At 36.7% G+C, this 15,041-nt stretch overlaps 1 protein-coding gene across 2 annotated transcripts in view; it reads left to right on the forward strand.

Moving 5' to 3' along the window:
- The window catches only part of MANBA (mannosidase beta), a 113,086-nt gene that overhangs the window by 39,893 nt on the left and 58,152 nt on the right, over positions 1–15,041 (forward strand). For both annotated transcript variants that reach the window (XM_055342538.1, XM_055342539.1), the window contains exons 6-7: positions 2,226–2,401; positions 3,266–3,376. In XM_055342538.1, coding sequence (XP_055198513.1) covers positions 2,226–2,401; positions 3,266–3,376 — 287 coding nt within the window. The remainder of the gene's footprint in view (positions 1–2,225; positions 2,402–3,265; positions 3,377–15,041) is intronic.

Here is a 15,041-nt window from a genome sequence, read left to right on the forward strand (position 1 = left end):
ACAGAGAGAGAGAGAGAGAGGAGAGGCAGAGACACAGGCAGAGGGAGAAACAGGCTCCATGCTGGAAGCCCGATGCAGGACTCAATCTCAGGACCTGGGGATCACGACCTCAGCCAAAGGCAGACACTCAACCACTGAACCACCCAGGCTGCCCTCAAGTTTTTTAATGGCATTGTTCTCCTCAGTCGTGGCTCTTCACCCTTTCTTTTCATTGTGCCTAGAATACTTCTCATCTGCCTCTGAATTTAGCTAAAGCATCCTCCTGGGCCCAGCTAGATACTGGTTTTTCATAAAGGCCTTCCCTCACCCTGTGTAAGTAAAGTGACCTTCCTTCCTGTGTATATTTTCTCAGAACAACCTCATATTTCTCCCACCCTGGTATTTTCTCACTTTTATATTTGTCTATATTCCATTAGATTCTTAACTAATGAGGTTAGGGACCATGTTTATCCTGATCACCATGTAATTGCTATCACTTAGCAAAGTACATAGCACATAGAATGTTCTCAGTAAATATTTCTTGGTTAAATAATCTACATTTAAAATAACAGTTGACTGTTGAACAACCTGGGGATTAGGGGGTGCTAATCCCTGTGCAGTTGAAAATTCACATATAACTTTTTTTTTTTTAAAGTTATCTCTACACCCAATGTGGAGTGTGAACTCACAACTCTAAGATCAAGAATTGGGAGCTCGGGATCCCTGGGTGGCGCAGCGGTTTGGCGCCTGCCTTTGGCCCAGGGCGCGATCCTGGAGACCCGGGATCGAATCCCACGTCGGGCTCCCGGTGCATGGAGCCTGCTTCTCCCTCTGCCTGTGTCTCTGCCTCTCTCTCTCTCTCTGTGACTATCATAAATAAATAAAATTAAAAAAAAAAAAAAAGAATTGTGAGCTCTACTGACTGAGCCAGCCAGGTACCCCATTGACTCTCCCAAAACTTTACTACTCCTAGCCTGCTGTTGACCAGAAGCCTTACAAATAACAGATAGAGGTGATTAACAGATATTTTGTATATGCATTATATACTGTACTCTTAAAATAATACCTAACTTTTTTTTTCGTATTTCTAAGCTATGTAGTTCAACTGCGAGTTTTTTCAAATTGTCACAAATCTCCAAAAAATTTTTCCAATATGTTTTTTGAAAAAAAAGTCCTCATGGGGCACCTGGTTGGTTCAGTGGTTGAACGTCTGCCATGATCCTGGGGTCCTGAGATAGAGTTTTGCATTGGGCTCCCTGCATGGAGCCTGCTTCTCTTCTTTCTGCCTATGTCACTGCCTCTCTCTGTGTCTCTCATGAATAAATAAATAAAATCTTGGGGCACCTGGGTGGCTCAGTGGTTGAATATCTGCCTTTGGGTCAGGTTGTGATCCAGGGGTCCTGGGATCTAGTACTGCATTGGGTTGCCTGCCAAGAGCCTGCTTCTTCCTCTGCCTATGTCTCTGTCTTTCTCTGTGTCTCTCATGAATAAATAAATAAAATCTTTAAAAAAAATCTAAAAAAAAATCCTCATATAAGTGGACCCGTGCAGTTCAAACCAATTTTGTTCAAGGGTCAACTATATATTTGTTTTTTCATACCTAATTCTACTACATCTAAGTTTATACCTATTATATGGCTTTAAAACTGAATTTTGGGATGCGTGAGTGGCTCAGCGGTTGAGCATCTGCCTTTGGCTCAGGACATGATCCCAGGGTCCTGGGATCGAGTCCCACATCAGGCTCCCTGCGTGGAGCCTGCTTCTCCCTCTGCCTATGTCTCTGCCTCTCTCTCCATGTCTCTCATGAATAAATAAATAAAACCTTTAAAATAAAAAAATAAAATAAAAACTCTGTATTTTTACTTTGTCTTATGAAAAGGAACAAGCATGTATCAATCTTAGAAAATGTATTATATTTTCATTTGTGACATTCTACTCATGTCCTATTTATAAAGTTTTTATGACTTAATGATGTCACATTTTTAGAGTAGAAGTATATAAGACACATGCTTTTGGTTATTCTTCTTCAAAATGAATGATGTAATAAAACACAAAAAAACAAAATGAATGATCAAGATCCCAAGATTAAATGAGAATTTCCACTGGACTTTTTGTCATGACTGCATCTGTGGAGTGCTTATTAGTTTAGAAGCTGCTTTTTAGTCTTTTCTTCAATGAATCCTAAGGAGTGTGACAATATATATATATGAGTATATATGTTTCTTTTTTTTTTCTCTATGCCTTAGATAACCATACCCAGGTGTGGAGTCTTGAAATAGAGTCTTCTTTTGATGTTGTCAGCCCAAAGCCAATTTCTGGTCAAGTGATCATATCCATACCTAAACTGCAAACACAGCAGACATACAGCATTGAACTTCAACCTGGGGAAAGGATTGTTGAGCTATTTGTGAAAATTAATAAGGTGAATGATGGCACTTCCTCAGAATCACCAGACGAAAAGCAGTACTATTCAAAAGAAATGGCTAGAAAGAGGGGACTGAGTATGAAAGAAAAATATACCTTTCTATTTTCTCCTTCACTTTTACCCTCTCATATATTTTGTGTGTTATGAACTAAGGAATGATATTCCCAAATTTTAAGATTAAGAAAATGGAGAATATGTGATTTGGCATACTTTTATCTCAAGAAGTCAGCTGTTTTGTATCTTAATTTTTCTGTACTGTTTGCAGTATCCTAAATCCAAAATACATTTTAAGCATTAAATTTAAATACAGTGATTACTTTTGGGTATGTATTAATTATTTTAAATATTGGTGCTTATTTTACATGGAGAATTCTAAATCTAAACTCATGATCTTTCATGGGTTGAATAGCTGGATTTTCCCTTTTCCCTTTCCTTTTTTTATTCCTCTGATTGATTGTTGTGAACTGAACAGGATGAAGTAAAGCAACATTCAGTGACTATTCAGATAAAGTGAGAACTCCAAATTTCTAGTTCTGGGCTTGAAAGAAGAGTCAACCTCAAAGTCCAATTCTTAGTGTTAAGAATACAGAGTAAATGTAAGCTTCAGTGTTGGAAATAATTGTTTCTCTGAAAACCTATGTTATTCTATTCTTTTCCTTTTGGTGTATTAATCCATGCTAAACACCTTGCATGTTGATTTTTAAATATTATCTATGGAATGGTATAATTTGGCATAATATAGAACCTAGAATTTCTGTGTTTGACTCTATGAAACATTGATATAATACTCGTAATCACTATATTATTTTGATGAAAATTTGCCACAGATTACTTACAATTACTTACATTGTTTCTTGAAAGAATGTTACTGTAGAAACTTGGTGGCCTCGTGGACATGGACACCAGACTGGATACAACATGACAATTCTTTTTAAACTGGTTAGAGGCTTAAGTATTGAAAAATCAACTAAGGTAAGCAAATGCTTTAAAATATTTTGTGAGGAAAAAAATATGTTTCTTGTTATAATAGCCATACAGATCTTTGTAAGAAAAGAAACCAGAAGAGCTCCTGTGATCTCACTCACTCAGAGAGCCATTAGTGACAGTTACGTGCATTCCAAAGCTTCTCTGTGTATCTATATTTATAAATGGATCAGACTTTACATGTTATTTTATTTATAAATATTCTCCTGTGTTTGTAAATTGTACATTGTATCAAAGTAATACATATGTATAATTTTAAAGCTCAGATATTATCAGAAGGTAACAGGGTACCTTGCCCATCCCTTCTTATTCCTATTTTCTATTCCTCAGAATCAATCATTTTTAACTTTTGCTTATTTCTTCTGTTTATTTTCATTTTCCCAAATAACATGCTTCTACTGGTGTTTTCTAATTTTTCAGTTTGATGTAATATCTACTGACTTCAAACCTAGGGGATGAAGATATAATTTTTTCACATGATTCTCTCTGATGACCCCTGCTTGGCCCCCAGTGTACACATTTTGCCTTCCTCTGCCCTCCCCATGTCATCCAATGGCTATTTTTGTTACTTTAGTATTCAGTGTTTACATTATTATATTACAAATACACTATTCAAAGCTGAAGCACATGGTATATTAAAATCATATTTCCTTTCTTTTGCAACTTTCTGTTTTCCTCAGAGTTAATAATTGTCTCATGTTACCAGTTGCTTTGTTTTTCTTTTATCTTCCTCTAAATCAGGTACAAACTCTCTGACATACTTGAAATATCCTTAAATTTAGTCACACTCCTAGATGCTCTATCCATTGTTTATTATTACTATTATTATTCTTTTAATTTTTGTTAGCTCTCAAAACTCTCTCTTCTAGAGACATTTCTAGAGTAACCAAGGAAGAGCATCTCCCTGATCTTAACTTGGTTACTCTCTAGATCTTCTACTTAACTGTTGTCTTGGAACTTCCTTTTATTATTCTTGGAATTTTCTTCATTTGTCTTCTAGGAATTCTAGGTATTCCCTTCATCTTTTCTTCTGGATTAAACATGGAACCCTGTTTCTTTGGACTTATTGTTTATCTTTTTTTAAATTTGACTTTCCACTTTTGCTGATACACTTTTTCCAATAGATTCCTGAGAACAGGTGTGTAGGAGATAACATTTTTGAGAACTTGGAACATGCAAATACATAAAGTCTATCCTCACAGTCACTTGATAGTTTGGTTGTGTATGGGAGTCTAGGTTGGAAATAATTTTCCTTCAGAATCTTGAAGACATTGCTTCATTAGCTTTCAGTATTTTTGTTTTGAAATATAATTACATTCTAATTTTCGTTTTCTTGTATAGGACTATGTTGGCTTCTGGAAGCTTTTAGGATTTATTTATCTCTAATAATCTAAATTTAAACATTTGAAAATGAGTGGATTTTTGTTCTACTTGTTCTTGTGCTAGTTATCCTTATGGGCTCTTCCAATTTAGAAACTCAATCTGGAAATTTTCTTATATCTTTTATAGTTTTTATTCATCTTTGTTTTAATTTTTTGATACAACTGTTAATCAGATATTGGCCCTCCTAGACTGAGCAATATTTTTAGATTTTCCCTTCTGTATTCCATCTCATCTTTTTATTCTGTCTTTTGGTCTCTTGTTATTCCCACTAGAGATCTTCCTTGAGTGCCTGGTGATCCTTGATGTCCATTCTGAAGATTAACTCACAAAAATACAGATAAGAAGTCCTATATGAGCTTCAATATTTGTTATTCAAATGGAAACCCAGCTTTATCATGTGGTGATGCCCACATATCAGTAGCTATAGATCGTGTGTGTGTGTGTGTGCGTGTGTGTGTGTGTTTAGCTTTGCCAGTGAGGACGTTCTCCACTTTCCTGCCTGGAGAATATAAGACTGGTTGTTACCATTCAGGGAATCTAGTAGAAGAAGAGGACTAAGGTTCTGACATGCAGCATGTAGTTTCATCTGTTCTCCTTCTCTCAGTGTGCTTTGTATCTTCAAACCTTTTTGATTCTGAAAGGTAAGTGATAGGCGAGACTCAGGATCCCTTTTCCAAACAGTGTACTTGAGTTTTGCTTTTAGAATTAAAATACCTTATGTAGGTCATTATACATAAAGCTGCCTTTTCATGTCACTTTAAAAATTCTAAAATTGAGTCAAGATCGAAACTGGAGTGATCTAGAGAGGACAATGGGGAAAAGTAGTCCCTGTACTCCAAAATACTGCTCTCAAAGTAACTAGAAAAATCTCTGCCCCCTCCTCCATCTGTCAGGGACTATTATTAAAAAAAAATACAATAAAAATGTTTCCTCCTGAAAGTATAACCATCTATTTTTGTCTGTAAATCTGTGAATAAACCTTGTGGTAATCTTAGCTAGAGGATATTGAAAGGAAAATATATCTTTAGTCTAAAGAAATGACTAAATCCTGCCTGGTTTGAGATACAGCACTAAGGATTAGAAAGAATAGCACTTTGGAATTTATTAGCTATAGGCTACTTATTTAATCCTTCAAGTTTCATTTCCTTACATGTAAAATGGGGCAGTAAAGATGAAGTAACCTGGATCTAGCTTATAATAGTGTATTGTAAGTAGTACTAATCTTAATCCCTTTCATAGATCTTCTTACCCCAACAGCAACCTTTGGTGTTTGCAGTTGGCTGGTGTTATACTCTGCTGTCATCCCTTATATTTGGTGTTACCTCTTCTTTGAGCCAGACACCATGCTAAATATGGAAATTAGAAGCTCATTATCTATTTTTTCTGTGTTTAATCATGCTCTGTATTTTCTGAGACATTGTGAGTGTGTGTGTGTGTGTGTCCACAGCATATGTAGGGAGAATATCCTAGAGTTGTCTAAAGGGCCAAAACATTTATTCTTATTCTAACCTTCTTGGTGGCAGATGTCTGCTCTCTCACATGTTGAGTTGTTGTGTGTTATTTTCATGAAAGGAAGAAGAACTTCTATGTTTTTTTTGTTTGTGGGAAATAACTCTTTTCATTCAGGCTACTATGGTTGCATTATTGTTTATTATATTTGTTTATTTATTTTTCTTTTTTCTCACCCAGTTACCACCCCCCCACACACACTGTTTATTACATTTAAATATGCCATTTTTCAAATTGGCCAGCAACAGGAGAGAAAGAAGATGTATTTTCCCATGCTTTATATTAATGTGTACCTGTGAAGTGTACCCTTTGACTGTGGCAACTATAGAGTTTGTTATTTTTGAGACTCATTCATTCACTAAATACTTAGGGAACATCTACTGTGTTTCATCCACTTTGTTAGGCTCTGGTGATAGAGCAGTGAATAAGACATTATTTCCATTTGTCTCTTAGTTCTTAATAAACCTAAAAATTTAGTTTGGAAATTAAATAATTAAACAAGCAATTGTAATAAGCACTCTAGAGAAACATAGAGTATTGTAGAAGCACCAGAGCGGGAGCATCCTGGGAAGATTCCTATAGAATGGTATCTGTGTTCTAAGGGACAAGTAGAATTTGACCAAATAATGTGGCAAAGAGGTAGAGGGACAAGAATATGTTGTGGCCCAGGAACTTGAAGCAATATTATGTGATTTTGGAAGTGAAAGTCATTTCAATGTGGCTGCATTTGAGTTTGAAGTAGAACAAGGGGTGTTTTAAAGTTAGGCTAAGGGCAAGATTGTGTAGGGTCTAGTAAGCCATGTGAAGGAACTGGACTGACTGCCTTGAGGGCAGTGGGAATTCTATGAAGGATTTTAAGGAAAGAGTGTGATCATATTTGTTTACAAGGATTGTGCAGGTCAGATTGGAAGAATGACAAGAATGGAAGGCCACTTAGAGGACTGTGGTGGTGGGCAGCCCTGGTGGCTCAGCAGTTTAGCGCCGGGTATGTTCTCATCTGCTGTTGATTCCCTTTAGTTTATTTTTATTTCAGTTATTGTATTCTTCAATTTTGTTTGATGTTTCTTTCTTTCTTCTTCTTCTTATTTCTTCTTCTTCTTTTTTTAATGTATCTATTTGTTGAAATTCTCACTGAGTTCATCCACTTCCTCAGTCCAGGGTGTGATCCTGGAGACCTGGAATGGAGTCCCGAGTCAGGCTCCCTGCATGGAGCCTGCTTCTCCCTCTGCCTGTGTCTCTGCCTTTCTCTCTGTGTCTCACATGAATAAACAAATAAAATCTTTAAAAAAAAGAAGAAGAAGACTGTGGTGATGATCCAGGCACAAGATGATGATTGCTCAGTCTGTAGAATTGCTGAGGAAATAGATTTGAGAGAGATTTAGGAGTTAATACCATCAGACTTGTTGATGTAGATATGTAGGGAGAAGAATGAGTTAACATTGGTTCTTAAGTTGCTGTTTGGGTCACTTAAAAGGCCACATTTCTGTTCTTTGAACTCAATTACTCAGACAGAAGAGCAGGTTTGAGGGACAGGATGGGGTGGAAATTATTTCTATGTTAGATGTGTTTTGTATGGAGTGATTAAGAGATACCTAATAATAAGGAATAATATTCAATGGGCATTTCATTATATAGGTCTGAAGCTTAGGTATTAGATCTGGATTAAAGATTAGATGATATAGAAGTCAACAGAATAAGTTAATTGTAGTCATGGGAGGGGATGAACTACTTCAAGGACTGCATAGAGAGGAGCTCTACAACAAAACTCCAGGGAATCATAATAATGAAGCAGGAAGGGAGAAAAAATTTCCTATAGAGGATTGAAGAAGAAATGACCAAAGAAGTAGAGGCAAAACCAATTGAGTGGGGAGTCACAGAAGCCAGAGGAAGATAGTATGAGAAGCAAGAATGTTTTAAAGAGTGTTAAATCCTGCAAGGAACTCAAGTTAGAAAAGGAGTGAGAAAGATCCTTTAGGTTGGTAATAAGGAAATGACTGCTGGACCAGACCAGAATGGATGTCAGAGTACAGTGGGTCAAGAAGTGACTGAAGGTGAGGAAGTAGAGACAGTGAGAATAGACGACTGTGAGAAATGATTCGTGGGAATCACATCTGAGCCAAATGGTAGTGATGGCCAATTGGGGTCAGAAGACTGGCTACATACCAGCACTGTGCAAATAAGTAAATATATTGAACTACTGAGATCCAGATTTTTCATGGTTGGAGGAAGGTGGAGAGAAAAGAGAAAACCAGAATGGATTGGAATTGGAGCTAATAGTGTGAACTCATGATTTTCAGCATATGTAGATAAAAATAGAAATATACAGATGTAAATGCATGTGTGTATATTTACACACACACATTTCTTTGCTCTTTCCAGGCCTTCCCAGAGGTCTTGAGAATAGTGGCACTCTAGTAACAATGAACAGAACTAGTGTTCAGATCTTGGTTTTTAAATTATACTGTCTACTTAAAGGGATCAGGGCTCTTCAGGGAAGTGATGGAGGCTGGGGCTGGAGCTTAGAATATCTTGCTGCACTAGAAAATAAGAAGGTACTCAAGAATGATTGGATAAGTTGGGGCACCTGGGTTGCTCAGTTGGTTAAGTGTTAGACTCTTGATTTCAGCTCAGGTAATGATCTTAGAGTTGTGAGATCAAGCCCCGTGTGGGGCTCTGCTCAGTGGGGAGTCTGCTTAAGATTCTCATTGTCTTTCTTACCCCACTCCCAGCTCACATGTACAAACACTCTCTCCCTCAAATAAATGAATAGAATCTTAAAAAAAAAAAAGAATGATGGGGTAAGTCAGAAGGATATTGGAACCAGTTTAATGTGCCAAATCTGAGAAAATTGAAGCATTAAAATAAAAGAGTGGTAGTAAAAGATTATAACCCATTTAACAAGTAAATGAGAGAAAGGAAAGTGATTCCTTAAAGAGGATAATCAACTAATAAATGTAGAAGGAATAATGGAACTAGAATAATAATCATTTGATAACTACTGTGGTTATAAGTAATTCAGGTAAGAAATATGAATAAATGCTGAAACTGAGGGTAAAAGTGGCATGAAAAATGAGATATTTACATAGCCTCAAAGCATCTCTCAGCAAACTATTTATAATTACAGTGAAGGAAAAAATGCAGTGAGGAAACTTAGCAGACACTATCTTGATTAAGTGATTAAGGTTATCACCACCAACATGACAAAGTGACATGGTGTCCACCCAACAAGCTGCAACAAGAATTTAGAATCACTTTTGTGATAGTCCTGCCAAAGCAGATAACCTGGATCTAACCCAGAGGAAGCATCAGGCAACCTAAATGAGCTCTAGGAGCTAAAACCTTCAAATGTACTTCAATCTACTATAATCTTAAAAAATATCAAGGAAGGACTGAGGAACTAATCCACATTGAAGAGACTAGAGAGATGTCACAGCTGGGTGCAGTACTTGATCTTTTCTTCTTTCTTTCTTTCTTTCTTTCTTTCTTTCTTTCTTTCTTTCTTTCTTTCTTTCTTTCTTTTCTTTCTTTCTTCTTCTGTAAACAATGTCACTGGGACAACTGACAAAACCTAAAGGGATCTCTCTCTCTGGGTGAAGGGTATTCGAGAGTTCTTTGCACTATCTTTGCAATTGTTTTGTGACTTCAAATGTTGCAACATGAGAAAGAACACCATTAAAGAGAATGAAGAGCAATGACAACAAAATCCTGATGGGAAGAGTCAGTAGCCAGGGCAAGAGTGAAAACAGTTCAAAATCTGAGAGGTGGTTGAGAGGGCTATCTCTGATAAGGTAGGGGAGGGAGGATGGCGTCACCACAGCAGTGAATGGATTCAGTGTTTTGTTGTCATAGGGGTTAAAGATAAAATAACATATGTAGAGGAGAAGATGGAGCATGAGGATGGAAGTAATTTTGAAGATCTCTAGGACCACTTAAGGCATAGTTTCTCTCTATGGGAATTGCAGCCTCTTCTTTCTGCAGAGTCCAAAGAGGAAAAAGTGAACCTGAACAAGAAAGTTCAGGGAGTTCTGGTCAGGTAACTTTTTTCTCTCCTGGGAGCTAGGATGTAATGTCTTGTTAAGAGGAGTGGAGGGCAAGTTAGAAATTTGAGAAAGTGAAGCCTTGAGATAAGCTAGTCTAGAGAAAAGGCTAAGGCAATATGATGGGACTCTGGGGCAGCATTGAGGGCCCACCTGAGGCTGAAAACTCTGAATTTCTTTATCTGAGAATTGCGATACCTTCACTTTGGATAAATTCTTGATTTCTGATTGTGACGTGTTAGGGTGGTTTGGTGGTGTTGTACAAGGTGTTTTGGTGTGCACTGTGGTTTGAAATTGGACCCTCTGCCTACCCTGCTTGTACTCATGCCAATGAAATCCCTTGTATTTGAGCAACACTTTAAAGTTTGAGGTGAGGGACACCTTGGTGGCTCAGTGGTTGAGCATCTGCCTTTGGCTCGGGTGATGATCCCGGGGTCCTGGGATCGAGTCCTGCATCGAGGAGCCCGCTTCTCCCTCTCCCTATGTCTCTGGCTCTCTCTGTGTGTCTCTCATGAACAAATAAATAAAATCTTAAAAAAAGAAATAAAGTTTGAGGTGAGGCTTGGATCCAAAACTAGATATCTTTCCCTGATATGATTTTTTAAAATGGTCTTGTTATTTCTAGAATGTTAAGAGGAATAGTAGTTCTATGTCATATAGGAGTCTTAAGGTACTATTTTAGTTAGCCTGTTAAAACCTTACTATAACATTTTAATCAGTTTGGTATTCTTCTCAGAAGATGGCCATGAAGGTGATTAAAGAACAAAGAGGATAAAGGAATAAGGTAATTTACCTTGGAGAGCTGAGGACGTGTTTGCTAATTCTTTAACTTGTTATTCTTGAAATTTTTTATTCATCTGTATTAGGACAGAGGTGGAGAAGGAAGTGAACTTAAAGTGGAGCATGTTAGACCAAGGTCACCCATGAGAGTGGCTGTGCGATAGTCAAGGTTGTGCACACTAGAGTGGGCAACTGAGGAACACCTCAGCATTCATTTGCAGTGGGAACTTTGAAAAGTATTTATGTCCATTTGTCTATTAGACTGGGATGGTAGAGGTTGTATTAGATGATCTCTTGTGCCTCCCCATGATTCTGTGATTGCCTAGAATGAAATACAAATTTGAGCTCTTTGCAAGTTTCAGGAATCAGTGTTTGCCTTTGAAATTTAGATTAAAAGTATAGATTAATTTCACATTTTGTAAGTGAAAGATAATACCTAATTCACCTTTGTTTCCAAGGTGGTTCTTACAGGAAAATAAGTATCTTGCCAGTCCTAAATTTCTTCATGGTTTCAGACTTGCCAGTGTTTCAGCAGGCAAGGAATTTGACAGCTATCTGCCATCATTATCTGTGTCTTTCTCCTATTTCTTTGGTGGGAATGTGCCAGATTGGGATTTCTTTTCTTCTTTTTTAATTAAGTAGAGTTGACACGCGATGTTACATTAGTTTCAGGTGTACAGTGTAGCGATTGGACAGCTCTGTATTATATGCTATCTATGCTCACACATGTAACTACCATCTGCCACCATATGATGCTATTACAATACCATTGACTCTATTCCCTATGCTGTATCTTTTTTCTACATGACTTACTCATTCTATAACTGGAATCCGGTATCTCTTACTTTCCTTCACCCATTTTGCCCAACCTCATACCCCCTCCTGTCACTTTGTTCTCTGTATTTATGGGTCTGTTGCTGCTTTTGTTTGTTTTGTTTTTTAGATTCCACATGTAAGTGAAATCATATGGTCTTTGTCTTTCTCCGTCTGACTTATTTTACTTAATAACTTCTAGGTCCATTCATATTGTTAAATTGGAATTTATTTTTATTTTCTATTTATTGTAAATTGTAACACACATGCAGAAAAATAGACAGAACATATGTGTAATGCTTAATGAATGATTAGAAAAAGCACATTTATGTAACGCGTCATCCTAATCACAAAATAGAGCATTGCTTATCCCTCTGGAGGTCCCCCTACCCTTTGTGAGCCCTCCCCAATCACTGTGCCTTCCTCCTTCTCAAAGATCCACTATCCTGCCATCTAACACTGTAGTTTATTTTTGCCTGTCTTTAACCTTTATGGACATGGAACCACATAGCATGCATTCTTTTGTGTCTGACTAACTTGACTCAACATTGTATTTGTGACATTTAGATATGTTGTCAGATATAGCTGTAGTTTATTTATATTGCTGTGTACTATTTCAGTGTTTTATACATTCTGCTGTTAAAATTTAGGTACTTTCCAGTTTTGGCTATTCTGAGTAATGCTGTTATGAGCATTATTGATTCAAAGCACGTATGCTCCCAACAGCATTTCTGCCGGGACTGGAATCACAGGATCATAGGGCATGTGTAGGTCAGCTGTGATAGCATGCTAAACTGCCTTCCAAAGTGCTTGTATTTCACTTTTACTCCATATATTCACATGCTCCCCAGCACTAGGTATTGTGTCAGGACTTTTGTTCTTATCACTGGCCCCTCCTTATCTCACTGCTATGGCTCTTGTATTCTGGTGGTTCTATTATGATCTTAAAACATAACATAAAAGAAAATGTAACATTACATAAAATTGGTTTATGTAAAGCTATTCCTATTTTAAAACATCTTATTGAAATCCATCGTGCTTCAGTTTTCTTTCGTGACTCTCTTCCATTGAGATTAGACATAACACATTTTAATTTTTTGTTTACTGAGTATGTCTCAAGACAGCAGCACAGTTGACTCAGAGAAAAGACCTTAGGGAAGTTACAGATTTTAGATGCAGCCCATGCAGCAGAGATGTACTGGATCTAGTAGGAGGGGAAAGGCTGACTACATTTCTTTCTGAACACAAAAAAAATCTTGATGATTGAAATTTTTTTTATTGTTGAAAGAAATAACTCTGAGACACATCTGTGAGTATGAAGAGAAATAATATGATGAAAATATAGGAAATTTTAAAATAAATTAAGAAATAAAAGATAGGCATTGGGATATTATAAATTCTGTCCAACAAGTCATTTCAGGGACTCTAGAATGTAAGTCTGGTAGAGTCTGCTTTCTTTTAACAAAGGAAGTTTTGTGTAGAAGTGTAATGAGAAAGGCTACTTTGGGTAAATTGGAAAAAAAAAATCTTCCTAATCACTGTTTTGCCATTTTCTGCCAAGGTTTATTGAATATTTCTATCCTACTAATTGATTATACTGAATTCCTACCTAAGATGTGTTAAAGACGTAATAAATATTTTTTAAGGACTAATATAGTTTACCTTTCTGGAAAAATAGGAACTCAATTAGTTGATACTTCTCTTTAGCATAACTTATTTTATATGACTCTCCCATGTATTCCCTATGTAAGGCAAATCCTGCTAAAAGCAACACAAGGTAGTTGCTTATATTTGACCCAACATCAGTATTCTCCAATTAAATTATTGTAGGGAAATAGAAGAAACAATGTAATAATATGTAGTCCACAATTAGAAATTGTATTGCACAGTTTCTAAGTCAGAGGAGGTAAAAAATTGCCCCTAGCTATCACAATTAGAAAAATAATGGAGACTTAACTTCTTTTTTATTTTTCAATTTTTGCTTTGTTCTTTTTTTTAAAATTCCCAGTTTCATCTTTGCAGTACCTATAGGGCAGAGAGAGAGCACAATACCAGTGAGATGTTTTTCTTTTTCTTTCTAAGTGCTACTCTTGGCTATCTAAAGACCTTAGAAGTACATAGCCAAAAAATATGGAATTCAGAATAATCAAGGTGTATTTCTGATCACTCTGTACTTCTGATCAATACTGAGAGTTTATAGAGATTGTGAAGTGTGTCTCCCTCTGTGTGTCCTAGGTTTCCTAACATAACAAATGGAATAGCTTAGAACAAAAAGAATTTACTTTCTCATAGTCCTGGAGGCTCAAAGTCCAAAATCAAGGTGTTGGCAGGCCATGTTTCTTCTAAACATGGGCTGCCATGTTGTATCCTTCCTTGCCTCTTCTAACTTCTGGTGGTTGTGGGTAATCCTTGGCATTTCTTGGCTTGTAGTAGGTTACTCTAATCTTTGCCTCTGTCATCATATGGCCTTTTCTCCATGTGTGTCTCTGCATTTCTTATAAGGATGCCAGCCATTGGATTAGGGCCCATCCTAATCCAGTATAACCTCATTTTAATAACTAATTATATCTGTAAAGACCCTATTTCCAAATAAGGTCACACTCTGAGTTTTTGAGTGACATAAATTTTGAGGAACGCTGTTCATCTCAGTAAATTTCCCTCTTGTCTTTCTTCCTGTCCAATTTCAATTAAACATTTCCAAAATGGTTATTGGTAGTGGCTTACCCAGACTGGGTCATGGGAGCAGTTAGCCCTGGGTACAGGCATTAAGTCGTTGCATTGTGTGTAGACTACAGGTTGGCCTGTATTTTACTATTAGGTATCTGGCAATTCTATACAATGTCAGTGATTAAATACTCCTCCCTGCAAAATCTTTTCTTGGCCTAAGTTTTATCCATCTGTGGGATTATTCCTGATTTTTTAATAACATATGTAGGCTTCAATTTAGCACATTTTTATTAATTTCTTTAATAAAGGTTATATTCTACCTAGAAGTAAATTTGGAGAACTCTTGGTTATATAGTTGTCCCCAGGATAAAGAAGACTCAGCTGCATATAGTCATTTTGAAAGTAAGTTTATTATAGTTTAAAATAGTTTAAACTTGTTTTGTACATGGTTTATATCCAAAGTC

The sequence above is a fragment of the Nyctereutes procyonoides genome, unplaced genomic scaffold (assembly GCF_905146905.1).
Source record: "Nyctereutes procyonoides isolate TBG_1078 unplaced genomic scaffold, NYPRO_anot_genome, whole genome shotgun sequence".
Classification (NCBI taxonomy): Eukaryota; Metazoa; Chordata; class Mammalia; order Carnivora; family Canidae; genus Nyctereutes; species Nyctereutes procyonoides.